We start from the raw sequence: 26723 nt of genomic DNA, 5'->3' as shown, positions 1-26723 counted from the left end.
AAATGCCCATTTTCTTTCAGTTTATAATTATCAAATTATGGCAATAATTCATCATCCATAATTCTATATGTTTAATGTTACTTGATATATTGCCTTTCCTAACAAGGTCAAAGTGGTTTCCAAATTACAATACTAGAACATAGTAGGAAAAGAACTCCATCTTATGACAGGAAAGACACATTCAACAACAGTCTCAATCACACTATATAAAACAAAATACTACTTGTCATCTAAACAGGCCAAACTTACGTTATCACAGACAGCAACGGCAAAATTACTCATCCTGAAGGATCATTAAAAGCTAAACTGAAAAAGTGAGTTTTCAATAGGGACTTAAAACGCAGTAACGAAAGGTCTGAAAGTAGAGTATTCAATAGCCAAGGTGCCAAAAAGTAGAAAGCTGATGTTCTACTGATTCATAACGTGCAACCAAAGGTGAAGGCAGGACCAAACGATTGGAGTATAATGACCGAAGTGTCCGAGCTGGAGTGTACGGAATAATTACAGAGGATAAATAAGGGGGTTTAGAAGTATGCGAAATCTTATGAGTAAGGACAAGAATTTTGAATTGAATCTGAAATTTTACTGGAAGCCAGTGAAATTGTTTTAAGAAAGGGATGATATCATCAAATCTCTTTATTTTACAAAGTAATCTAGCAGCAGTGTTCTGTAAAGTCTGTAGTCAGCAAATTTGAAACTTTGGAAGACCGTTATACACTGAATTGCAATAATCCAGTTGTGATGTGACATATGCATGAATCAGGGTTCAAAGAGAAGTAGAATCAATATAGTAACATAACATATAACATAGTAAATGACAGCAGATAAAGACCTGTATGGTCCATCCAGTCTGCCCAACAAGATAAACTCATTCACATGGTATGTGATAATTTATATGTTTACCTGAGTTTGATTTGTCCCTGCCTCTCTCAGGGCACAGACTGTAGAAGTCTACCCAGCACTGTTGTACTAAGTTCTGGAGCTAACGTCGAAGCCCCTTAAAATTTACACTCCAGCCCATCCCTACCTATTCAGTCACAATCAGGGCATAGACCGTAGAAGTCTGCCCAGATCCCATTTTGTTTCCCAATTACCGGTGTCACCTTCCAATCTCGGCTAAGATTCTGCGGAACCATTCCTTCTAAACTGTGAAAGAGCCCAAGATGGTGTAACCAAAATCCTGTCTTGATGACATGTGAAATCTACTTTAAAAAGGGAAAGGGAAATGGGACTTGATATACTGCCTTTCTGAGGTTTTTGCAACTACATTCAAAGCGGTTTACATATATTCAGGTACTTATTTTGTACCAGAGGCAATGGAGGGTTAGCAAGGGAGCCCCTTCCACCTCCTAAAGGGCTCCTCCAGGAAATGGCCATGCAGCAAGTTTATACTTACTGCACAGCCATTTCCTTTTCACAAAATCCCTGATGTGGTAAAAGGGGCACTGACGTGTGGCAAATCCATGCGCCAAGGCCACTGTAGGGTCCCTTATACTGCAGCACAGTAAAAATGCCCCCTCCAAAAAAAATAGAAACATTTTTTACTGTGTGGATTAGCACGCATTAAAATGACACACCTGAGAATATCCCACATTATGCCATTTTATGCTGTGTTAGGCGCACATTAGGGCCAAACACAGCTTAGTAAAAGGGCCCCTAAAAAGTAACAGACTTGCTGGATGGATCCAGGGTTTTGTAATTTTCCATGAATGAAAATGCACATTGTAAAATGAACGGCTCCTGTTTTCACAAATATAAAGTAAATCAGTATTTACATTGGGTTTTTTTTGGTTGAACTCTTAACAGATATATAAATAAAAATGAACTGAGTCATTACTACTGAAAGTTTCCCTGACAAATCTTTGTCTGCGCATGTGAATATTGCTGATTTAACACATTAAAAAAAAATCTATGGCTGTTATCTCCCTGACTCAGGTCACACTGCTGTGATGCAGGAAACTTGACTTTAAGGTTGGGGCCAGCAAAAGTCAAGTATGTCATGGAACCAGCATGCTCAATCTAAGCAAAAAAAGAGAAGATAGCTGCCATCTGCTCAGTGGCGTTCCTAGGGGCGCTGACACCCAGGGCGGATCGCCGATGTGCCCCGCACCCCCCACCCCGACGAAAGAACCCCCCCCCCCCCCCCCGGGTGCACGCCGCTGGGGGGGGTGCCGCGCGCCGGTCAGTGTCGTTCGTTTCCATGCTCCCTCTGCCCCGGGGCAGAGGGAGCATGGAAACGAACGACGCTGACCGGCACACGGCACCCCCCCCCCCCAGCGGCGTGCACCCGGGGCGAACCGCCCCCACCTTGGTACGCCACTGCATCTGCTGGCTAAAGGAAACTGCTCTAAAGCAATATCCCTCCAGTTCTACTGGCTGGCAAGGGATGCTTTGTAGGGTAGAGGTATTCAGAACTTTGATCTGGCAAAGTTCAGATAATTGGTTCAAGCATTGATCTTGTCCAGATTGGACTACTCTAACATTATCTATAACTAGTAAAAAAGGCCCGTTTCTGACACAAATGAAACGGGCGCTAGCAAGGTTTTCCTCGGAGTGTGTATGTTTGGGAGAGTGTATGTGAGAGTGAGTGTTTGAGAGTCAGAGTGAAAGTGTGAGTCCAATCCATGCTCCTCTGTCACCTGGCCCCTCCATTCATCCCTATCCAGCAATTCCGCTGTCTCCCTGAGGCCTGCCCTGCAATCCATATGCATCCATGGCCATCTGTCCCCTCCATTCATCCCTATCCAGCAATTCTCCTCTCCCTGAGTCCTGCCCTTCCAATCCATGCCCATCCATGCTCCTTTGTCACCTGGCCCCTCCATTTTTCCCTATCCAGCATTTCCCCTCTCTGCCTGAGGCCTGCCCTGCAATCCATATCCATCCATGGCCATCTGTCCCCTCCATTCATCCCTATCCAGCAATTCCCCTCTCCCTGAGTCCTGCCCTTCCAATCCATGCCCATCCATGCTCATCTGTCACCTGGCCCCTCCATTTTTCCCTATCCAGCATTTCCCCTCTCTGCCTGAGGCCTGCCCTGCAATCCATATCCATCCATACCCATCTGTCCCCTCCATTCATCCCTATCCAGCAATTCCCCTCTCCCTGAGTCCTGCCCTTCCAATCCATGCCCATCTGTCACCTGGCCCCTTCATTTTCCCTATCCAGCAATTGCCCTCTCTCCCTGAGGCCTGCCGTGCAATCCATATCCATCCATGCCCATCTGTCCCCTCTATTCATCCCTATCCAGCAATTTCCCTCTCTCCCTGAGTCCTGCCCTCCCAATCCATGCCCATCCATGCTCCTCTGTCCCCTGCCCCCTCCATTCATCCCTTTCCAGCAATTGCCCTCTCTCCCTGAGCCCTGCCCTCCCAATCCATGCCCATCCATGCTCCTCTGTCCCCTGCCGCCTCCATTCATACTTTTCCAGCAAGTCCCCTGTCTCCCTTCCACGACCCCCCCTTGCATCCATGCTCCTCTCTCTCCCATGTCCCAGCCTGGCCCGCCCTCTTCCCCCCCCCCCCTTCGCATCCATGCTGTCGTTTCTCCCCTGCCCTCCCGCTCCCATTGTTGTACTTTAGTGGCCACCCTCTTCTCTCCCCCCAACATGTTTTTTTTTTTTTTCTTGTTTTTAAATTTACCTCCGTGGCTGTTCCGGCAGCGAAGCGTCAGGGAAGGAGGCGGCGCTCAGCCTCTCGACGTCTAGGTTTCCCTTCGCTGTGTTCCGCCTTCTTTTGACGTCATCCTTGACGTCAGAAGAAGGCGGAACACAGCGAAGGGAAGGCTAGACGTCGAGAGCGCCGCCTCCTTCCCTGACGCTTCGCTGCCGAGCGTTGCGATTGGTGTCATTGCTCCGCCCTCGACATCATCACGTTTGACGCGTGGGCGGGGCAGACACAATGCGATCTCACCCCCTTCACTTAGAATGTTGGCTAACTAACAGAGGCTTCATTAGAACGTTGGAGGTGCGTTTTATATAGAGAGATAGTTACACAGACTCTTATTAAACGCTTGCAGATTATTCAGAATACAGCAACATGATTGATTTTTTCAGTCAGTAGGTTTGAGTCTGCCATGCTGTTGCTAGTGCAACCGTACTGGCTCCCAGTGGATACCAGGGTGCACAGTTCAAACTATACACTATCATTTAAAAATATATATATGGTATGGCACCATTGTATTTTTGTTATTGGGTCATACTGCTGCATAATAGCTCCACAAGAAATTTGTAATCAGAGGTTATTACGTTTTCCTTCCACTAGGCAGATTTAAATCGAGAAAATCATTTGATTCTTCCCTTCACTATCAAGTGGTGTTGTTGTGGAACTTGTTAGCTTTGAAAATCCGCTTGCTTATTAATTATCAAGTTTTTTGTAAAGTTCTCAAGAATTGTTTAATCAAAAAAAGTCATAATGTTTAGAATTCAATAAGTGGCATTGTTTTTATAGGGAATTTTGATAATGTTTTATATTTTACTATGTCTGATTAGATATTTTTAGGGTTGTAATTTCTGGAGTATTGTTGCCATCATTTTTTCAGTGTAATCCACAATGAACTACTTTTCATATTTGCAGACTAGAAGACCCACATAACATAACATAATATAACAAGACAGTTTGAGGATAGTTCTTAAAAATGTGCTTGAGATGTATTATCCCAGAAGATGTCTGGCCCTCTTAAATTTCTGGAATCCATATAGAACCATACGATATAGGTAGAATATAAGAATCTTTTGTAATGTGATGTAATATAAAATAAAGATAAGACTGGGGGATAAAAAGAAATCAAAACACAGAACAGTAGAAAGCATGACATCATTCTAGACAGCTTCAGTTCATTAGTAATGTTACTAATGAATGCAAAAATCAATTTATCCTTCAAGACTCTGAAGCAATTTCAAAATATATTTTGACATACAAAACAGCATAGTTAATCAAAACTTTGGTTCAGCAAAATCAAACTGTGGCAAAAACATTTATGGGAAGAAATATCATCACATTGCCATAAAACAATTGGTAAACACTTAAACTGTTATTCTGCTAAACTAAAATTCCTCATACTATATGTCCAGATACCAGATTTTGTTAGAATCAGTCCACTGGTACTGAAGATATGATGAGCTTAATTTGCTCCCATGCTCCATTCTTCTATGTGCTTCTGAAATCATTTGCTAACCTTGAAAGGCACTAAAATAAGTGTCTGCCCCACCCCCAAGGGGGGAGGGTGGCTACTGCCATACAAAGGTTGGGAAAACAAGTAGTGAAACACAAAAACTGAATTCAAAAATGGGCCTCATCAGATCAGAGGTTCCAGAGAAATTAAGTTTCTTCCTCCTCAAATGGATCCATACATACATTTTCATACATCTACTCTTTCACAAGTTATGGACATGAAAGATTCTGAAACGATGCTGAAGAATGTCCCAGTTGGACATTTATTGGGAAAGTGGGGGAAGGAGAGTATAAGGGAGTAGAGCGGACTTGGAGTGGGGGGGTAGGATGTAGGGGACTGATTAAAGTGGGGAGTTACATTTATAATCCTGGAGCTGTTATAGATGTTAAAGAGTAAATATTTTAATATTTGCTGTATTATTTTGTCTAAGGAAAATTTTCAATTAAAACATTGAAATTGCAAAACATGTTGTGATCTGAAGACAATAAAAAGTTTTAAAGTTAGTATTAAGAATTAACAATGAAAAAATGTAAATGGAAAATAGAAACAGAGTGAAATGATACACCCAGGGCAAAGAGTAATGCCATATGGTCAAGCAGTCTAATTTAATGATGCTGACAGACTAACCTCCACAGCTGCTCCATATTGGATGGTATGCTTCAGCCTTGTACAAATGAAATCAGGCTTTAAGATGACTGGAGACCAACTTACCATATATACTCGAATATAAACCAAGTTACCATTTTTCCCTCTAAAAAAATGGGGGAAAACTGTTAACTCAAATATAAACCTCTCAGTCAGCTAATGCACACAAAACATTACTGCAGTCAGCTTGCCTTCAGCATCTGCGGAAGCTGGCGGGCCTTGAGAATTGTGCAGATGCTCAAGGCCCCACATTGGCTGAGCACGATGATGTTTGTGTCAATGTCAGCCAGGAGAGGGAGAAAAAGAGACATTCCAGACATGATGGAGTAGAGTTTTGAGTGGAGGAGTGGCCTAGTGGTTAGGGTGGTGGACTTTGGTCCTGGGGAACTGAGGAACTGAGTTTGATTCCCGGCACAGGCAGCTCCTTGTGACTCTAGGCAAGTCACTTAACCCTCCATTGCCTGCCGCATTGAGCCTGCCATGAGTGGGAAAGCGCGGGGTACAAATGTAACAAAAAAAAAATAAAATAAAATGGGGTTGGGAGGTGGGGGAGGAGATACATTTTGCCCCGTCCCAAATATAAACATAGACCTGATTTTTTTTGGACAAAAAAAATCTTAGTTTATATTCAAATATATACAGCAATCACGCTTATTGCTATGTGGATTGAGGACTGTCCATTTCCTAATGATGGCACCGTTCGAGTCACTCTCTGTCCCAGCATCAGTAGTAGCTGAGCATACTACCTCATGTTCTGAACAATTACACCAGGCTTCCAATCCACAGCCTTAATACCGATTACCCTTCTATTCTATGAGCCAGTGGCTCTTATAACTGGGCTTCTTTCTGGAAGATTGCAACTCAGTTTATGCAGATAGCGAGTGCTTCATCAATTTATATATAGGCTGCTGGTTATAACTCTTACGTTGTAAATGTAAAAAAAAATTGTTTAAAAATTCTGAGTGGGGAGACAAGCCACAGGACTAAGCCACCATCATAAACAACGGCTCCAGTATGCCAAAAATCATACTTGATTTTATTTATTATGACTAGTTTAACTATTTAGCTACATAAACCTGATTTACCAAAGATTGTTGATATAAGCATGAGTAGGAGCAAACCTTTACTCACTAGTTAGTTAAAATATAAGGGATAAATCCTATTTGAGTGATGTAAGACGTTTATACTCAATTATAATTCTTTATTATAAAGCTTCAGAACGCTAATAAGTTAACATTGTTAAATACAACATGGTAATAATATATTATAAAACCAATAAATTGGCAGAAAGAAATACTGCATTTATAGCCCAACTGATGAGCAAATCTGGACCTGCAGGTATATACAGAAATTATGGAAGTATAGATAGGATAATGCAATGGGGTATAGGCTTGAACCTTCAATAGCCACTCATAAAAAAGGTGATCCATCCCATTTTTAAGTCAACAATAACATCACATAAGATTATTCTGTTATTGTTCATTAGTACAAACCAGTCGGCATTTGCCAATATTGGCTTTGTACCTTTTCCAATCTGTTGATATATTTGAAATGTGGCGACTATATTTGCATTCAGTGTTCCAAGTGATGATGTGTATTAACTGCAATATGATTTTTCTGGTCCTAGTCTTAAATTTCCTCTTCCTGTAATCCCATGCCTCAGTAGTCTAGTGAAATTTTAAGCTGCAATGGTGCACTGTGAAATACGGAAACAAAGAAAAAAAATTAGATGGTAGTTAAAGATTTTAAGGCACATCTAGTCTACCCATATAGACCCCTATCTGATCTGTCTTCCCCACTGTCGAGATCCTCTGTATTTTGCCTTCTTGAATTTAGCTTGCATTTTTGCTTCTGCTAATTCAGTGGGAGGTTGTTCCATAAACTATCACTCTTTCTGTGAAAACATATTTTTTACATTATAACTAAACCTGCACCTCTTTAGTCTCATCATGATCTACCCTACCACAACACCACCCTGTATTTGTTCACACCGGAGCCTGCAAAGGCCTCTCCAGTACTATGTAAGCCACATTGAGCCTACAAATAGGTGGGAAAATGTGGGATACAAATGTAACAAATAAATAAAAATATCTTTTACCCTGAAAAATGTTTGCCTCTTGGGCATTATTTATAACTATGAGGTATTCAAAAGTCAGCCTTCTCCTTTATCCAGGGTCTACAACTCAGGTCTTAAAAATCTCATCTTAAATGGCTTACCCTGCAGAATCTTTATCAGTTTCATAGTCCTCTAATTGACTGATTCTATTCTGTCCAAATCCTTCTGGAAATATAGCCAGAACTAGAAACAATATGCCAGATCAGGTCTCACTGATACTTTGTAAATAAGGAAATAGGCTCTCCCCACTGCCTTGACACATTGTTTGGTGGGACTGAAAATCCTCATAGGTCTCTCGTTAATGGCCATTACCTCCTTCCCCTGTATACCAAGGGCCCTGTTTGTAAGGCACCGCGGCGATTTTAGTGCATGCTAAAAATTAGCGCATGCTAACCAGTAGGCGCCCATAGGAATATTATGAGCATCCACACAGCGCACGCTAAAAACACTGGTGCGCCTTTCTAAACAGGGCCCCAAGTGACTTTTGGTCACTAATTAAAATATTGAAATGGGTAGGTCCTGGTTTCTATGTCTTCCTTCTGCAGATATGCAATAATTTCACAGGCACTTAAGGTCCTCAAATAATTATATTGTTTTGTAATTATTACGCTTTCATTTAAAACAGATATTTAGAGTAGACAATAGGATATTTGTATTAGCAATGCTATACTACATATTAAAAATTGTTTCTGCAATAGTGATTGATTAGAAGAAAGTAACTCAACCAGGACTTGCATTTAGGGCCCTGTTTACTAAGCCGCATCATAGGCGCGCAAATGATAGATACACCCATAGGATTATAATGGGTATCTTATCGTTAGTGTGTGCTAATTTTTAGCGCAGCTTAGTAAACAGGGCCCTTAGTGTAGTGTGATTATAATCAACCAGCTAGTCTGATAGCCATCAGATATGTGAGTGACATTTCATGAAGAAATTTCAATATTTATTATAAAAATTACAAACGATTTTCAGAAGAACTGGTGTTTAGTATGTCTGGAAGGCAAACAAGATAACAACCTCCCCCCCCCCCCCCCCCCCCCCCCCGTGGAACATTTTGGAAACAATTTAGATAAACATAAGAACCTAAAGACATCTGAATTTAAAAAAAGATCTTATTACATTTTACACAAGAACCCCATATACACTACATTATGTATATACATTTTTTGTTCTATATAGGTCTTGTTTGGTGCACTTTTTTTTTAGCTTATACTAATATTTATTTTTGATACAATTTGGAAATTTTATTTTGATGTCTGCCTGGCATATGTTACAGCAATTGTTCTGTTGTTTACCCGAAGTCATCAGCTCATTACTATAAAATGCATATCACGCTTGCCAGCTATACATTATTTTGATAATAAAGATTTTTTTACAACACTATTATACCAATGTTCACAAGTTTGACTTCCAACAAAATAATTCTAAAATAAGTTGCAAGTTTTAAGTGACAGCATACGATAATATGTGATTCAGATGAAGAATGTAACATCAATTTGCGATAAAGCTAACTTATCTCACTGAACCATCAAGTTCCATTCCTTTCCAGGATTTAGACGCATTTCTGGTATATTGTTCAAGCTCCTGAAACACAGAAAAAGAAAAACCTACCTGTTGAAACACATAAAATACATAGGCAAGAATGACCATCAGGGATGGCAATACAGGCAGCCAACACTCAAGTCAGAGACATTGATAACCCTGAACTCATCAAGGTATCAGAAGGAAAGCAAAGTTGTTTACCTGCTGTAAGACTTCTCTCAAGATAGCATTTCACCAGTCAAACATAATGGTGATGCCATCTTGGAAGTACCAACAGACACATTTTCCAGAATTTTCTAGGAAACTCTCCAGGCAGTGAATCATGAGTCCTTATTGTCATACAGTGTGCCTTAATTGTATGCTAATGAATTCAACTCCAGAAAAAGAAAAAGGGGTGGAGGCGTTCAGTGAGTGGTGAACTGCTATTTTCAAACAGCATCCGCTGTAGGAAATCAATTTCAAATTCTCTATAGCAGTTTGCTGGAGTCACAAATAAGTGACTCACTAGCTAAGGGTTGTAGTAAACAAATAACAGCTGTAACGCCAACAAAGTGGTAAAACGTCTTTATATCCTACAAGAAGATAGCTTTCTTATGAAGGGACTGCCTAAACCGACTATAGCATCAGGAATTGGCATGCAAACAATAGTATGATATGGATGTGCAGACTAGGTGCTACACCATAGTTCACATTCTCTCTTAAATAGAGTGTTAGTCCACTCTTAAAGGTTATCAATAGAAATCAAACAAAATAAAACATGGAAAAGAAAATAAGATGATACCTTTTTTATTGGACATAACTTAATACATTTCTTGATTAGCTTTCGAAGGTTGCCCTTCTTCCTCAGATCGGAAATAAGCAAATGTGCTAGCTGACAGTGTATATAAGTGAAAACATTCAAGCATTACTATGACAGTAAAATAGATACCATTGGAGATTCTACATGGAATGTTGCTACTATTGGAGATTCTACATGGAATGTTGCTATTCCACTAGCAACATTCCATGTAGAAGGCTGCGCAGGCTTCTGTTTCTGTGAGTCTGACGTTCTGCACGGACGTGCAGGACGTCAGACTCACAGAAGCAGAAGCCTGCGCGGCCACATTGGTGATCTGCAAGGGCCGACTTCTACATGGAATGTTGCTAGTGGGACTCTGGACAAGTCACTTAACCCTCCATTGCCCCATGTAAGCCGCATTGAGCCTGCCATGAGTGGGAAAGTGCAGGGTATAAATGTAACAAAAATAAAATAGATAGTATTGGAGATTCTACATGGAATGTTGCTACTATTGGAGATTCTACATGGAATGTTGCTATTCCACTAGCAACATTCCATGTAGAAGGCTGCGCAGGCTTCTGTTTCTGTTTCAGAAGCAGAAGCCTGCGCGGCCACATTGGTGATCTACAAGGGCTGACTTCTACATGGAATGTTGCTAGTGGAATAGCAACATTCCATGTAGAATCTATAGAAATCAAACAAAATAAAACATGGAAAAGAAAATAAGATGATACCTTTTTTATTGGACATAACTTAATACATTTCTTGATTAGCTTTCGAAGGTTGCCCTTCTTCCTCAGATCGGAAATAAGCAAATGTGGTAGCAGATAGTATATATAAGAGAAACATCAAAGCTTTACTTTGACAGTTTGACAGAGTGGGAGGGTGGGAGTATGCATGGGGACATCCAAGCATTTCAATATTTTGATACCCAACGGACAGGACTTAATAAGGATCTGCGTTTTCTAGCCCATTATAAACCATAAAGTTGTATTTCTCTGTTTATCACCCTCCTCTCACCTACCAACACCCATCCTGTTAGAATGTCAATGAAATGCTTTGATGTCCCCATGCATACCCCCACCCTCCCACTCTGTCAGACTGTCAAAGTAATGCTTTGATGTTTCTCTCATATATACTATCTGCTACCACATTTGCTTATTTCCGATCTGACGAAGAAGGGCAACCTTCGAAAGCTAATCAAGAAATGTATTAAGTTATGTCCAATAAAAAAGGTATCATCTTATTTTCTTTACCATGTTTTATTTTGTTTGATTTCTATTGATAACATTCTCTCTTATTAACTTGGATTTTTTTTTTTTTGCTCACACGTTTTTCAGTAGTAACTCAAGATGAGTTATATTCAGGTACACTGGGTATTTCCCTGTCCCTGGACAGCAGCAGTGGGATTTGACCCGGCTATCTCTGGATGTCAAGCCAGGTGCTCTAACCACTTGGCCACTGCTCCACTCCACTTCCACAGAGGTTGACCTTAGATAGGCCATTGGCACAGCTATTGCCCTAGCATTATGACTCTGGAATGCAATTTCATGGTCAAATATGCTTGGTTGTACAGTGCTTTGTATGTCCTTACACCCTTGTACATTTCTCACAGTCTGCTGTCTATAAAACAGAATTCAAAATGCATTATAGTAAGAATTTGTCTCACTTATCTACATAACGTACTCTATGTTTTCAACATGAACAGTTATATAAATATTCAAAAAGTAATAAAGGATTACAAAACAAAGTCTTCAATAGATTTTACATTTTCTTTCTTAGGTAGCAAAATAAGCAAGGATTTACAAGATATGGAAAATAAAGGATATGCAGTAAATAAAGAATATGTCTCATTTTCAACTAGCCAGTGCTCTATTAGCCATAGCAATCCCCAAGTTGTAGAGGCAAAAAGAAAGAAAAGGCAAGATGGGCTTTCTAAAACCTTTAGTCCACTCCATAAAGAGAGTGAAGGCTCTCATGCAGAACTAAGTGTGTAGGTCTCTGCCTCTTGTGGACATGTCACCAAGGGAATAAATTTCAGAAAGACAACTGATCAATCAAGAGGGAAATAGGATACTATTTTAGGCAGAACTTTTGGATATCTATAAAGCATCACCTCATTATGGTGAAATTTAGTATAACGTAGATATTTGTACTCTTGCCTACAGGAGTTCAAAAAGATAAAGAGGGCTTTTATCAACAAGGTTTGTTCCGTTCCCACATTGTTTGTGTACAGAGCATTATTTTTATTGTAGTTCCAGAATGTAGCAGCTGCAAGTTTCTAATCTTTACTCCTATTGGTCAACCTTTGCACGGGACCACCTTCTCCACCTCAGCAGAGCATCAGAGTTTTTCATCAATCCACTGCCCCTACCCCAGGATTCGTACTATCTGTGCTGTCATAGGTAAGCTTCTGCATGTGACTCTCTCCCTCCAATCACCGAGGTACTGGCAGATGTTGGCTTCAGTGCCTTTAGTGTGACACACACTGACCCTATTTGGCTCTGGCCTCTGCCCCTTAACCTTTTCTGGGGTTTCCTTTCTTGAGCTGAGAAAAGTCATCTTACCTCAGGCCTTCAGGTAATATTTTTACCTTCGGTTCTCTTCATTCCCCTTTGCAATCATATTACCTTTCAACCTCATCCAACATTCAGCATTTGAAACTGTTACCACTCATATCAGCAGTCCCTTTGGTCTGAGGTGTTAAACTGAAATATTTCAGAGAGGATCTTCCTGCACCCGGGCAGAACTCCTTGTTTCAACTATGCTTGATGGAATAAGTGTGTTTATTTATATGCATTAAATAAGAGTTGACAACACAGTGTTTGAGTCTATTCTTTGTGAAGTTGAAGTACATGTCCTACTAAAGGGAGCCACTTTACATGAAATGGACTATAGAGCTACACATAGCCTATGTTCATCTTCTTTTAAACTTACAATTTTACCTGCATTTTCCTTCATATTGTTTTAAAAACCATAGGTCACTTATCACCACTTTACTTTACAACAAGAACCTCAAAATGCAAAGTACTAAAACAGAAACTAATATTGAATTCTGGGTTAGAGTGCAAATACTGGCCACTGGATAATTATCGTAAAAGTATTAAGGTACAGTAAAAAAATAATTACAGGGATCCTGGGTTAACTATAGGTCACTTGACAGGTATTCCTATAAAATCTGTTTATGCTAATAGGAAAAACAACTGCACAACAGTTTACAGTAGCAAAGTAAGTGACGGTAATTAAAGACCTGAACAGTTCCAGTCTGCGCAACAGTCACACTTATTAACAATTTATGATTAAATCAGCAAGGAGCATGATATTATATACTTTATCATAGTCTTTCTTTGGTGCTTCTGGGACACAGACTGTAGAACTCTGCCCAGCTCTATCCTTATGTTCCAAATACTGAACTTGCTGTCAAAGTCCACTCTAGCCTAACTGAATCTGTCTTGTCATTTGTGGGACCCAGACCATAAACGTCTGCCCAGCACTGTCCTTGGTTCCAGCTACTGAAGTTGCCATTTTAGCCTTTTCCAGCCCATCCTAAACTGGATTGTCATATACAGAACAGAGACCTACAAATTCTACCCAGCACTGGCCTCAGTTCTTCACAGCTGGAGTTGACATCCAAGCATCAATCACTCATCCACACACATGCAGCCATTTAAGGTTTTTTTTTTTTTTTTTATTTACACCATCCACTTTCTAAATAGAGAACCTCTGTCTTCAACCCACACCTTTTTGCATTTGTCACTGTTTTTGTCTATACCACCTCCCTCAGAAGGCATTCCAGGCATTGACCACCCTCGCTGTGAAAAAGAATTTCCTGACATTACTCCTATGTCTACCACCATGCAACCTCAGCTCATGTCCTCTAGTTTTACAGTTTCCCCTTCACTGGAAAAGATGTGTTTCTATATTAATACCTTTCAAGTATTTAAATGTCTGTATCGTATCCCCCTTGTCCCTTATTTCCTCTAGGTTACACATATTCAGGTTTTCCAGTCTTTTCTCATAAGTCTTATGGTTCAAGCCCCATATCATTTCTGTCGCCTTTCTCTGGACCACGTCTAGTCTTTTTACATTCTTAGTAAGATAAGGCCTCCAAAACTGAACACAATACTCCAGGTGGGGCCTCACCAGTGAACTGTACAAGGGCATCAACACCTCCTTTCTTCTGCTGGTTACACCTCTCTCAATGCAGCCTAGCATCCTTCTGGCTATGGCCACCGCCTTGTCACAATGTTTTGTTGCTTTAAGATCATCAGACACCATCACCCCAAGGTCTCTCTCTCCCTGTCTGTGCATCTTGCAAACACCTTCAAGTATAGGGGATTCTCCTTATTCCAAGGAGCAACTCTAAACACACGCCAACATGAATTCATCTAAAAATAGTAGCTGCAATTTATGAGAATTTATAAAATAAATTTTATATTGTGGTACATTAAGGTGCTCATTTTCAAAGCATATAAACTTACAAAGTTACTTAATAACATATGTAAATTTGTAAGTCTATGTGCTTTGAAAATGAGCCTCTAAATGCATTTGAAAGGTACCAAACTGACAACACTGAGACCACTGATGCAGTGGAACAGAAAGAAATCTTGGTGAACCTGGAAGATGTACTGAGCCAAATCAACAAATTAAAGAGTAGTAAAGCACCTGGACCGGATGGCATGCATCCAAGGGTACTGAAAGAACCCAAACATGAAATTGCTGATCTGCCCTCTGTAATCTGTAACCTGTCAAAATCGTCTATAGCACCTGAAGATTGGAGGCTGGCCAATGTAACACCAATTTTTAGAAAGGGTTCCAGGGTTGACCTGGGAAATTACAGACAGGTAACCCTGATGTCAATGCTGGGTAAAATAGTGGAAACTATTATACAGAATAAAATTAGACACATGGTTTATAGGACAGAATCAGCATGGATTAAGCCAAGGGAAGTCTTGCCTCACCAATTTGCTTCATTTCTTTGAAGGTATGTTGACAAAGGCGAGCTGGTTGATGTAGTATACCTAGATTTTCTGAAAGCTTTTTACAAATGTTTCTCATGAGAGACTCCTCAGAAAATTAAAGTGTCATGGGATAGAAGGCAATGTTCTGTTGTGGATAAGGAATTAGTTATTGGACAGAAAACAGAGGGCAGAGTTAACTGGCCATTCATCTCAGTGGAAGAAGGTGAATAGTGGAGTGCTGCAAGGATCTGTACTGGTACCGGTGCTATTTAATATATTTATAAATGATCTGGAAATCAGAATGAGTAAGGTGATTAAATTTGTGCATGACACAAAACTATTCAAGGTTGCTAAAACACATACTGACCAGTGGCATAGCCAGACCTTGCGGTGGAAGGGGGCCAGGGCCCGAGGTGGGGGGGCACATTTTAGTCTGCCGCCTCACTGCCCCCCCCCCCCACTCATCACTCCCTCTCACCACCTCATTGCTCCCCCCTGAAAAAGCAAATACCTTTGCTGGTGGGGGTCCCCAACCCCCGCCAACTGAAGCCTTCTCCAGCTCCGGTGCGACGCATTCCCTACCCTGTGTTCTTTCTTCCTCCTGAAGTCCTGACCTGCATGCCCCTTTACTTGCTGTCAGGAGGAAGAAAGAGCACAGGGCAGGGAACGTGTTGCACCGGAGACCGACACTGAAGAAGGCTTTGGCTGATGGGGGCTGGGGACCCCCACCAGCAAAACCAGGGACCTGGACAAAATTTGCAGGGCCCAGGCTCTCGTGGCCCCACCTAGCTCCGTCCCTACCTAGCTCCATCCCTGATACGGACTGTGAAAAATTGCAGGAAGACCTTAGGAATTTGGAAGACTGGGCATCCAAATGGCAGATGAAATTTAATGTGGACAAATGCAAAGTGATGCACATTTGGAAGAACAACCCAAATCATAGTTACCTGAAGCTAGGATCCACTTTGGGCGTCAGCACCCAAGAAAAGGATTTAGATGTCGTAGACAATATGCTGAAATCTTCTGCCCAGTGTGTGGCCACGGCAGCCAAAAAAACAAACAGGATGCTAGGAATTATTAGGAAAGGGATGATAAATAAGTCCAAGAATACTATAATTCCTCTGTATCACTCCATGGTGCAACCTCACCTTAATTACTGTATTCAGTTCTAGTCTTCGTATCTCAAAAAAGATATAGCGGAAATAGAAAAGGTTCAAAGACGAGCGACCAAAATGATAAAGGGGATGGAACTCCACTCATATGAGGAAAGGCTAAAGAAGTTAGGGTTCTTTTGCATGGAAAAGAGACGCCTGAGGGGAGATATGACTGAGGTCTACAAAATCCTGAGTGATGTATAGAATGAGTAGAAGTGAATCGATTTTTTAAGCTTTCATAAAAGTACAAAGACTAGGAGACAATCAATGAAGTTACATGGAAATACTTTTAAAACAAATAGGAGGAAATATTTTTTCACTCAACGAATAGTTAAGCTTTGGAACTCGTTAATGTAGGATGCGATATCAGCTGCTTGAAGAATGGCACATGCACTCTCTCTTATGATGGCCCATATAAAATCATAAAAATATAAATTTTAAAGGAAACAGTTTTGAAGTGGTGAGGGTGATTTGACAGTGTTTTGATGATCTCTCATGTATTCTGGATTTTAGCATTGGCTCTTTCATAAATGTAACATATGTGTGAATGCGCCTTTATAAATAGACTCCTAAGATAACCCCCAATAGTACACAAATGTTCATGCACAACATTATGACAATTGGGAGACACAATTTTCTGTGTGTATTCTGTGCCGGTACTTGTGTATGTCACAACTCCGTTAAAAAACTGCATCTGAATAACTATACGCAGTCCAAGTCAAGTTATGTGAACTCTTATAGGCATGCATAGCTGTACATGTGTATATACTTGTGCAATTTTATAAAAGCCATTTCCTGTGTACAAATCAAGTTTTAAATATGGAAAATAAGAGGACCTAACAGAAAACTGTCTTCCTTAAATGCAGCTAATATTACGCACAACCAGCCAAATGCAAGTACTTTTAGATGTATTAAAAAAAACATCTCTGGGAGTAAATTTAGGTCAGGGGAGGAAAACAGTGTGCAAACCTGCCATTTTCAAATGAACACACTCAATTTTGGCTCTGGTGATCCATTCTCACAATTGGCTGGTGAAAACCATTTGGACTCTTATAGTAGGTATATCTTGTTTCTGCTTATTTTAAAAGGAAAAGAATCTACACCGTGTTATTTATTTTTATTACATTTGTACCCCACGCTTTACCCCTCATGGCAGGCTCAATGCAGCTTACATGGGGCAATGGAGGGTTAAGTGACTTGCCCAGAGTCACAAGGAGCTGCCTGTGCCTGAAGTGGGAATCGAACTCAGTTCCTCAGTTCCCCAGGACCAAAGTCCACCACCCTAACCACTAGGCCACTCCTCCACTGTTGCTACTATTTGAGATTCTACATGGAACGTTGCTATTCCACTAGCAACATTCCATGTAGAAGTCGGCCCTTGCAGATCACCAATGTGGCCGCGCAGGCTTCTGCTTCTGTGAATCTGACGTCCTGCACGTACACAGAAACAGAAGCCTGCGCAGCCTTCTACATGGAATGCTGCTAGTGGAATAGCAACATTCCATGTAGAATCTCCAATAGTATCTATTTTATTTTTGTTACATTTGTACCCCGCGCTTTCCCACTCATGGCAGGCTCAATGCGGCTTACATGGGGCAATGGAGGGTTAAGTGACTTGCCCAGAGTCACAAGGAGCTGCCTGTGACTCTGTTCCCCAGGACCAAAGTCCACCACCCTAACCACTAGGTCACTCCTCCAGAAAGCTTGTTTTCTGCCTAACTCTTGACAAAACTTGACCAATTTCAATAAAATTTGGAATATATCATCCTGGATAACTACATTCATCCTGGCCACTCACCTAAACAAAGTCACTACCACCTAGCTTGTATCGTCATGATACATGCAGATGCCTCTTTGTTTTAACCACAGTTATGGTTTTTAGTTGAGGATCTGATCCATATTAAAAATTTCTATCTGGAGAAAGGTTATGGTTCTCGGTGCAAGCATTTCCAGAAAAGAAGTGAAACAGAGTAAGCGTAGAATATGTTTTGAAGAAATTGTAAGAAATGGGTTCAACTGATCCCCAGTCACAAAACGGCAAGACCCAATCAGTTCGCATGAAGAAACATTGTGACAGTTGAAGAACCAGGTAGTGAAGTGATGTTGTTTAGATGAGGTAGCCAGTGTGACTGCAAACTTATTCAGGATGATATATCCCAAATTGATTGAAATTGGTCAAGTTTTGACAGATATGCATAAAACAAGCTTTGCATAGTTGTTTTTTGAAACCTAGTGTATATTGTTTCTCCTTAAAACCCAGCAGAAATGATACATTTTAAAAATATGTGGTTTGTAATTAAGCAGATCACAGTAACATAGTAACGTAGTAGATGACGGCAGAAAAAGACCTGCACGGTCCATCCAGTCTGCCCAACAAGATAAACTCATATGTGCTACTTTTTGTGTATACCTTACCTTGATTTGTACCTGTCCTTTTCAGGGCATAGATCGTATAAGTCTGCCCAGCACTATCCCCGCCTCCCGCCACCGGCTCTGCCACCCAATCTCGGCTAAGCTCCTTAGGATCCATTCCTTCTGAACAGGATTCCTTTATGTTGATCCCACGCGTGCTTGAATTCTGTTACCGTTTTCACTTCCACCACCTCCCGCGGGAGGGCATTCCAAGCATCCACTACTCTCTCCGTGAAAAAATACTTCCTGACATTTCATTTCAGAATTTCTCCTTATGTTTTAAAACATGAATTAAGTTGGGGGAAAACAATTTCTTTTTTTGTCTGTGGCCCTGTAAAAGTAAATGATGGTGAACAGCAGCTTTAAGGTAACAAAAAGATTCTGCCAACATATTTTGTTAGAATGACTTCTGCAAAGGATACATTTCTAATTGAATAAAAAAAGGTGGCACTCAACGGTAACTTTGTATAAAGGTTATATTGATTTCTCTCCAAGAAGACAGCTGTTGGAAGTCCAAAGTTTCAAGGACTAATAGTAACCTTGAAATCATGTCACTGTACTTTAACAACACTTTCTCAGATAACAGTGTAAGTGTTTTATACTAGACAGTTGTGATAGGTAATGTTTCTAATTATAGGTGAAACTATTTTATTTAAATTAGATTTATTTTATTACCAGAGTTTGATATACTGCCTTGTCTATCAGAAAAAATCTCTAGAACAAAATTACAGCAACAGTACAGTAACATAGCAATTGAAGAAAGACTAATTGGTCACTAGACAAGGGCTTCTCTATTCTAATTTGATTTCTGGTTTATCATGGTGACTAGGACAGAAAAAAAATTGGTCAAATTGACAGTTGAAAAGGCCTCTGCATATCCATAAGCCAACACTTATAAATCTTTCTGTGGCACCCATGGATGTACGAGTCAATGACGTCTTTATGGAAATCCTGCACAGGTTGCAACCCGCAAACACAGGTTTTACAAACCCATTTGGGGTCACGACTCACAGTTTAGGAAGCACTGTCTCTTCAAGACATTGTCCAGTCAAAAGTAAGATTTTTCTTCTTATTAAAAATTTTTAGCCCTGGGTTATGTTAAAAAGATATACAATAAAATCAGATACATTAAAAAAAACAAACAAACATACAGACTACTTCTTTAAAAAGGAAGAAAAACAGGACACACCACAGTAAAAGCCACAAACATCCATGGCATCAATAGTAAACAGCAATGTTGATCACTTGCCTTTTTGAAATGGACAGTTTTTCATACAGAAAATCTCAAAAGGAAGACCATGAGCTCTCTTGACACATTTCTTAAATGGAAAGTAAGCAAAGATTAAAACTGATATTGCTGTTATTCTGACCTGATCTGCTTTTACTAGATTGGGGGGGGGGGGGGGGGGGGGGTAATAATGTATGATAAGGAAATAATGCATGATAATTGCCCCTTAATGCAAATATCATGCATTATAATTAATGCAACTTTCTAGAAAATTAACTATCCTTTCTTTCAGCAGCGACTCCATTATTTTTCCTACCACCAACGTGAGACTTACCGGTCTGTAGTTTCCCGCTTCTTCCCTGCCTCCACTTTTGTGAAAAGGGACCACATCCGCTCGTCTCTAATCTCGCGGATCTTTAGAGACAGGAGAGGTTCCGCGAGACTGGAGACGAGCGGATGTGGTCCACAAAAGTGGAGACAGGGAAGAAGTGGGAAACTACAGACTGGTAAGTCTCAAGTCGGTGGTAGGAAAAATAATGGAGTCACTGCTGAAAGGATAGTTAACTTTCTAGAAACCGACGGGTTACAGGACCCGAGGCAACATGGCTTTACCAAAGGAAAATCCTGCCAAATGAATCTTATTGGCTTTTTTGACTGGGTGACCAAAGAACTGGATGAGGGACGTGCGCTAGATGTAATCTACTTGGACTTCAGCAAAGCCTTTAATACGGTCCCCCACAAAAGACTAGTGAATAAGCTGAAAGGGTTGAACTTAGGATCGAAAGTGGCGAACTGGATAAGAAACTGGTTGACCGACAGGTGGCAGAGGATGGTGGTAAATGGAATCTGCTCGGAGGAAAGGAAGGTGAGCAGTGGAGTTCCTCAGGGGTCGGTACTGAGGCCTATTCTGTTTAACATATTTGTGGGAGATATTGCTGAAGGGTTGGAAGGAAAGGTGTGCCTTTCTGCGGATGACACGAAAATAGCCGAGTGGATACCCTGGAGGGAGTAGAAACGATGAGAAGGGATCTCCAAACGTTAGAAGAATGGTCGAGGGTCTGGCAGCTAAAATTTAATATGTACTCCACTGGGGTTTAAATAGTGGTCTGGTTTATGGTGTTATTAATTAAGTAACCTGTACTAAACCCCCAAACCTGTATTCAATCATTCATAAAATCAAAACCTAAAAATTGTGACAGTGTGCAAAACTAATTTTTCAATTTTTTATGCTGATTGTGCTCAGTATTAGGGTATACCCCATTGCATCGGCTAGTCATCCCAGTATAAAGGTTTTCCCTTTAGAACATCATAGCACCCTACCGCCTTCTGTGGTGTTTTTGTCAATATCCAATTCTTATTTACATGTTTCGCCCTAAGCGTCCTCAGGGGAACCAATGGACTAGGAACAAATAAAACCAAACAACTAGTTAAAATCTAAGAACCTCATTGCTCTCCCATAGTCAATAATCTTTCAAAGTTAAATACGGATAGTCACAACATTTGCTATCCGCCATCTCTTTATTATCATCTTAATGTGTATTATTCATGATATATCTTCTAAATTCTTAGTAGCTAACCTGTAATGAATCAGCCTCACCTCCTCTCAACCGCAGGAGAACACCAGTACATGCGCAGTAGCAACCCACCAGCTTGCCACCAACCCCTTTTAAACTTACGAGAGGTGTGTCACAGTCCACCAATTGATTTCCTTATTCAATCCATACGGGATCACTGTGCGCCACTGATAAATCATGCGCTGTTCCCTCCGTATCAGTGCTGCCATGACGTCCCCATTAAAGTCAGCTGGTAGTTGGTATAGTATTACAAACCGGAGATCCGCTTCCGCATGAGCCGCCTCGAGCCAATGTGTTACTAGGGGCGCTTCTTCTCTATTGCGTCGCAAATTACTGAGGTGTTCAGCAATTCAATCTTTTAACCTTCGTTTGGTCTGGCCAATATACCACAATTTGCAGGGAAATTGAATCCCATATATGACCCGTGTTGATTCACAGTTGGTATTATTTCGTAACGTATATTCTCTCCCTGTAATTGGATATTTAACTGATGATGCAATCCTGCATACCGACAGTACACACAATGCTGGCATCTGTCATGACCCCCTTCATTAGGTTTATTTGGTTGTCCACTTTTGTTCCTCAGAACTTCACCCAGATTTCTTGATCTAGTATGTGCCAAACAGATGTCAGTTGGCACCTCATGTAATTGTAGTATAGGCCAATGTTTGCGAATAATCCCTTTAATCTGTTTGGCTTGTGTAGAGAAGGGTAAAACGCATACCATGCGGTCACTATTATCGCTCCGATGTGTAGTGTGGGGTTGCAGTAGCCATTGTCTTTGAGCATTCCTGGCTCTCTTGTATGCCTTCTTTCAGTCTTCAGGTAACCCCAATGTCTAAGTCGGTGATACAGCTCTGTAGCATGAGTGTCAAATAGTTCTTTAGATTGGCATAATCTTCTTAACCTTAAAAATTGACCCAACGGGATACCTTCTTTCTGGGACCGGGCATGGAAGCTGTTATAATGGAATTGAATTAGTGTCAGTGGGCTTACGATGTGCTTGGGTTTGAAACCTCCCCTGTTGTATCATGATGGTTACATCTAGATAAGTGATCTGTTCTCTTGACATGGCTGATTCGAAGGTGATGTGCGGGTCACATGCATTAAGGAATAACAGGAACTGCTGCAGGTCCTCGTATTCACCTTTCCAGATCAGAAGCACATCATCAATGAATCTCTTCCTTAATGCTATATGATGACTAAACCTCGATTGGTGTACATATTCCTGCTCAAAATGAGCCATATACAAACACGCTATGGTTGGGGCTACCATCACGCCCATGGCCACCCCACATGTTTGCAGGTAATACTGATCTTTGAATCGAAAATAATTTCTTTGAATGACCTGCCTTGCCATTTGATTTAGCAATGATATTTTCTCCCCCGAGTACTCCATTCTATTTAGTTGTTTGTCAATGAGTGTCAAAGCCTGCTGCTGAGGTATAACTGTGTAGAGGGATCTTACATCCATAGTTACCATTATGATGTGTTCTTACACGGTGGGTAGATCTTGCAACATGCCTATTAAATGGGATGAATCCCTTACATAAGACGGAATAGCTAGTACTGCTAGCTGTAAGTGGAAATCCACATACTGGGACAAAGGCTCATTCAAGCTGCCATTGCTGGCCACAATGGGTCTGCCCGGCGGGTCCACTAATGTCTTATGAATTTTAGGTGCAAACTGTATTTTGGGGGACCCGTGGGTGAGCCATATATAGATATTGTAGTTCTCTACTGGAAATGATGCCCCATGTATTAGCTATCTGTAGAATTTCTTTCACCTCCGCTTGGTATTGTGGAGTCGGATCTCCCTCCAACCTCATGAAGAAATCCTGATCTCCCAATTGACGCATCGCTTCAGCCTCATATTTACTCATGTCCTGGATGACTGTGCCTCCCCCTCTGTCAGCTTTGTGTATTATAAGAGAACCATCCTGTTTTAATTGTTTTACCGCTGCTTGTTGTGCCTTAGTTAAATTAGACCTTGAATAACAACGACTGTCCTCCATTATTTGAATATCATTTAATACCAATTTTTGAAATGTCTCTATAACCGGGTCTGGCGGGCCCGGTGGCATCCAAGTGGATGGTAGATGATATTTATTGATAAATGTGGATGTATCCTCTGGTGTTTGGCGATCATCAGTATTATTACCAAAATATGCCTTAAGCTTGAGTTTTCTAAAGAACCTATACAATGCTTGTCGGTTTGAAAATTCATCATATTTATTGAATGGAACGAGAGAGAGTCCCAAATGGAGCACTTGTATCTGTGGTTCGGTGAAAATTCTTGATGATAGATTAAAAATTAATCCTTCTGATTGCACAATTTGCAACATCCCCTGTCGACTTTGGCTGGGGGCTGAGCTGGCTCTCCCAACTGTAGGTTGTCCTCTATGGGTAAAAAAGACTGTGTAGCAGATTCAGAGTTGTCACCGGTTTGGGGGTTACTCCTTATCGATCTCATTGTAATATTACCACAGGGAGGGGGGGGTTGTGCCCCCTCCTCTCCTGATGACTCACTAGATGCATTAGCAAACCCTACTTTTTTCATTTTACGGTATCTCTTCGATCTTTTAGTGGCGTCCATCTACGGGTATACAGTGGTGGAAATAAGTATTTGATCCCTTGCTGATTTTGTAAGTTTGCCCACTGACAAAGACATGAGCAGCCCATAATTGAAGGGTAGGTTATTGGTAACAGTGAGAGATAGCACATCACAAATTAAATCCGGAAAATCACATTGTGGAAAGTATATGAATTTATTTGCATTCTGCAGAGGGAAATAAGTATTTAATCCCTCTGGCAAACAAGACCTAATACTTGGTGGCAAAACCCTTGTTGGCAAGCACAGCGGTCAGACGTCTTCTGTAGTTGATGATGAGGTTTGCACACATGTCAGGAGGAATTTTGGTCCACTCCTCTTTGCAGATCATCTCTAAATCATTAAGAGTTCTGGGCTGTCGCTTGGCAACTCGCAGCTTCAGCTCCCTCCATAAGTTTTCAATGGGATTAAGGTCTGGTGACTGGCTAGGCCACTCCATGACCCTAATGTGCTTCTTCCTGAGCCACTCCTTTGTTGCCTTGGCTGTATGTTTTGGGTCATTGTCGTGCTGGAAGACCCAGCCACGACCCATTTTTAAGGCCCTGGCGGAGGGAAGGAGGTTGTCACTCAGAATTGTACGGTACATGGCCCCATCCATTCTCCCATTGATGCGGTGAAGTAGTCCTGTGCCCTTAGCAGAGAAACACCCCCAAAACATAACATTTCCACCTCCATGCTTGACAGTGGGGACGGTGTTCTTTGGGTCATAGGCAGCATTTCTCTTCCTCCAAACACGGCGAGTTGAGTTCATGCCAAAGAGCTCAATTTTTGTCTCATCTGACCACAGCACCTTCTCCCAATCACTCTCGGCATCATCCAGGTGTTCACTGGCAAACTTCAGACGGGCCGTCACATGTGCCTTCCGGAGCAGGGGGACCTTGCGGGCACTGCAGGATTGCAATCCGTTATGTCGTAATGTGTTACCAATGGTTTTCGTGGTGACAGTGGTCCCCAGCTGCCTTGAGATCATTGACAAGTTCCCCCCTTGTAGTTGTAGGCTGATTTCTAACCTTCCTCATGATCAAGGATACCCCACGAGGTGAGATTTTGCGTGGAGCCCCAGATCTTTGTCGATTGACAGTCATTTTGTACTTCTTCCATTTTCTTACTATGGCACCAACAGTTGTCTCCTTCTCGCCCAGCGTCTTACTGATGGTTTTGTAGCCCATTCCAGCCTTGTGCAGGTGTATGATCTTGTCCCTGACATCCTTAGACAGCTCCTTGCTCTTGGCCATTTTGTAGAGGTTAGAGTCTGACTGATTCACTGAGTCTGTGGACAGGTGTCTTTCATACAGGTGACCATTGCCGACAGCTGTCTGTCATGCAGGTAACGAGTTGATTTGGAGCATCTACCTGGTCTGTAGGGGCCAGATCTCTTACTGGTTGGTGGGGGATCAAATACTTATTTCCCTCTGCAGAATGCAAATAAATTCATATACTTTCCACAATGTGATTTTCCGGATTTAATTTGTGATGTGCTATCTCTCACTGTTACCAATAACCTACCCTTCAATTATGGGCTGCTCATGTCTTTGTCAGTGGGCAAACTTACAAAATCAGCAAGGGATCAAATACTTATTTCCACCACTGTACATACCCCCGTGTGTAATCTCTCTTGTCTCTTCTATATTTAGCGATTTTCTGTGCCCTGATCTCCTGTGTATATTTTTTCATATTGCCTAAATAAATTTCATGTTGTGTATCAAATATTGATTTTTCAGTGCTAGATTTTAAACTCTCTATCATATTATGTAACTCACTTCTCTGTTGTTCTAATTGCTTTTGCGGTTTATCTACAGTGAGTAACATTAAGTCGAGGGAACATTGCGTAATAATTCATTCCAAGCCGAGACAAATTCCTTGTCGTCTAGGAACCGGGGTTCTTTGTTCCACCGTAAACCCCTTGGCACATGCTGTTTATGGCAATATTCAACCAGAGTTTTGGCATGGAACTCCGTACGAACCATCAGTTTTGCTTTGCCTAGTTATGTCCTCCCACTCAATGACTACAACCTCCGCTTCTGTCGCAAACAATCTATCCCCCGTCATCAACTCTTGGACTCTCTCAGTCAGGAGGCCCCAATTTGATGGCCCATCCGGTTGCCATATTCCCCCTTTTTTTTATATATATAACATAGTAACATAGTAGATGATGGCAGAAAAAGACCTGCATGGCCCACTCAGTCTGCCCAACAAGATAAACTCACATGTGCCATTTTTTTGTGTATACCTTACCTTGATTTGTACCTGTCTTTTTCAGGGCACAGACCGTATAAGTCTGCCCAGCACTATCCCCGCCTCCCAACCACCAGTCCCGCCTCCCACCACCGGCTCTGGCACAGACCGTATAAGTCTGCCCAGCACTATCCCCACCTCCCAACCACCAGCCCTGCCTCCCACCACCGGCTAAGCTATGTACTCCACTGGGGTTTAAATAATGGTCTGGTTTATGGTGTTATTAATTAAGTAACCTGTACTAAATCCCCAAACCTGTATTCAATCATTCATAAAATCAAAACCTAAAAATTGTGAC

The 26723-nt window shown here is 41.3% G+C and overlaps 1 protein-coding gene across 2 annotated transcripts in view; it reads right to left on the bottom strand.

The window, feature by feature from the left end:
- Positions 1-7040: 7040 nt before the first annotated feature.
- The window catches only part of DYNC2LI1 (dynein cytoplasmic 2 light intermediate chain 1), a 68836-nt gene continuing 49153 nt past the window's right edge, over positions 7041-26723 (bottom strand). The window contains exons 13-14 of one of the 2 annotated variants that reach the window (XM_030195795.1): positions 9447-9514; positions 7041-7512 (exon numbers count right to left, since the gene is read on the bottom strand). In XM_030195795.1, coding sequence (XP_030051655.1) covers positions 7482-7512; positions 9447-9514 — 99 coding nt within the window. In that variant the 3' untranslated portion in view covers positions 7041-7481. Of the gene's footprint in view, positions 7513-8339; positions 9515-26723 lie in introns of those variants that run through there. The other variant, XM_030195796.1, reaches the window with a different exon arrangement.

The sequence above is a fragment of the Microcaecilia unicolor genome, chromosome 3 (assembly GCF_901765095.1).
Source record: "Microcaecilia unicolor chromosome 3, aMicUni1.1, whole genome shotgun sequence".
Lineage (NCBI taxonomy): Eukaryota > Metazoa > Chordata > Amphibia > Gymnophiona > Siphonopidae > Microcaecilia > Microcaecilia unicolor.
The sequence above is the reverse complement of the archived record's forward strand: the minus strand, read 5'-3'. Positions and strand labels throughout refer to the sequence as shown.